This window comes from Nanorana parkeri, unplaced genomic scaffold (genome assembly GCF_000935625.1).
Source record: "Nanorana parkeri isolate BGI_ZX_2015 unplaced genomic scaffold, ASM93562v1 scaffold1316, whole genome shotgun sequence".
NCBI lineage: Eukaryota > Metazoa > Chordata > Amphibia > Anura > Dicroglossidae > Nanorana > Nanorana parkeri.
The window spans coordinates 324,967-326,269 of NW_017307584.1; the positions used below are offsets into that span (position 1 = coordinate 324,967).

At 55.0% G+C, this 1,303-nt stretch overlaps 1 protein-coding gene across 1 annotated transcript in view; it reads right to left on the minus strand.

Moving 5' to 3' along the window:
• Positions 1–1,180, minus strand: part of NOL11 (nucleolar protein 11) — a 19,382-nt gene extending 18,202 nt beyond the window's left edge. The window contains exons 1-2 of the mRNA XM_018569274.1: positions 920–1,180; positions 178–291 (exon numbers count right to left, since the gene is read on the minus strand). Of these exons, the coding sequence (XP_018424776.1) occupies positions 178–291; positions 920–1,057 (252 nt within the window). The 5' untranslated portion in view covers positions 1,058–1,180. The remainder of the gene's footprint in view (positions 1–177; positions 292–919) is intronic.
• Between the last annotated feature and the right edge of the window lie 123 nt (positions 1,181–1,303).

The window sequence follows — 1,303 nt, forward strand, 5'->3', positions numbered from 1 at the left end:
GGCGCGGGGAGGGGGGCATCAGGGGAGCCGGGCATCAGGGGAGCCGGCGCGGGGAGGGGGGCAGCGACGCTTTGCTGGACGATGTGTGTCTGTTGGATTCGGACTGTCGGAGAGTTTTAGAGGACGGAACACCTCGGGTAGGAGGAGGAGAAGCTCGGCACTGGAGAGGAGGATTACCTTGTCATCGTGGACCACCACACACTCCTCGGTGGTGGAATTATAGACCGCCGGACACGTCACCCGCTGCCCTTGTTTTACTGACCAACTTCCAAGTGGCCTCTGATCCGACACCTGTACATAGACGCAGCACCAATAAAGTTATTCAAACTACAAATAACTCGTCAGCGACTAATATTTGTCCTCAGCCAAAACAAAACCCAACCCGGTACACAATCGCCCTCCGTGTGTGGTATGTGCATAAGATATAGGTGGGGGCAATATGGCTGCCCTGTCCAGGAAATGCTGCTTTGCTGGCTGTCATATTCATCCGCTGGCCTTATCACTTCATGAGCCACACAGGACTAGTTTACATATGAGGAGCGCTGACTTCACTGGCTGCCTGCTTGTTGCTACTGACTATGGAGCAGTATTTAGAGCAGATCAGAACCCTCCAATCCCAGGAGAGGGCCATTGTTACAGGCGGGATCAGTAATAAGGGAGAACCAACGATTGTCTGTTTGGACAAAAGGCAGCCAATTAGCTTCTTAATATACACACAGCATCTCCCCCCAGCTGTCTCACAGCTCCAGAGTGCACAGCGCAGGAGGAATAACACACTTTTCTCTAATATGAAGGCTCTGAAGTGGGTACAGTAATGACAGCTCCCACGTGTCCATAGTCACAGGACTGACTATAGGAGCGTAGCCATAAATTCCCCCAAACCCCCCTCCTTCCCCTGTACCCCCATACTGTCCCTCACCTTGTACAATGTCACCGTCCTCCCGGCCTCTGTCACCAGCACTCTGTCATCGTCTCCGGCCGCCTCAACCCCCTGCAGGCTACTAACACCGGACACCGTCAGTCCGCACAACGTGAGCTCCTCGCACAGCGCCGCCATCTTGGCAGTCGCACGGCCGTGATGTCAACCGATCAAAGAGACGTGTTGTCTGCAGGGCAGACAGTCACATCAGCGACAACCAGAAAACAGTGCCTGAGGTGTCACAGCGGCCACTGGAGGCGGGAGGGAGTACTGCAACTTCGGACAGCTATAGAGACAGCGGTACAGGAAGACGGAAAGACACACGAAGCGGAGACAGCGGCCGCTAGAGGGCGGAGGTGGAACTGCACCCCCTGCATTGTATCA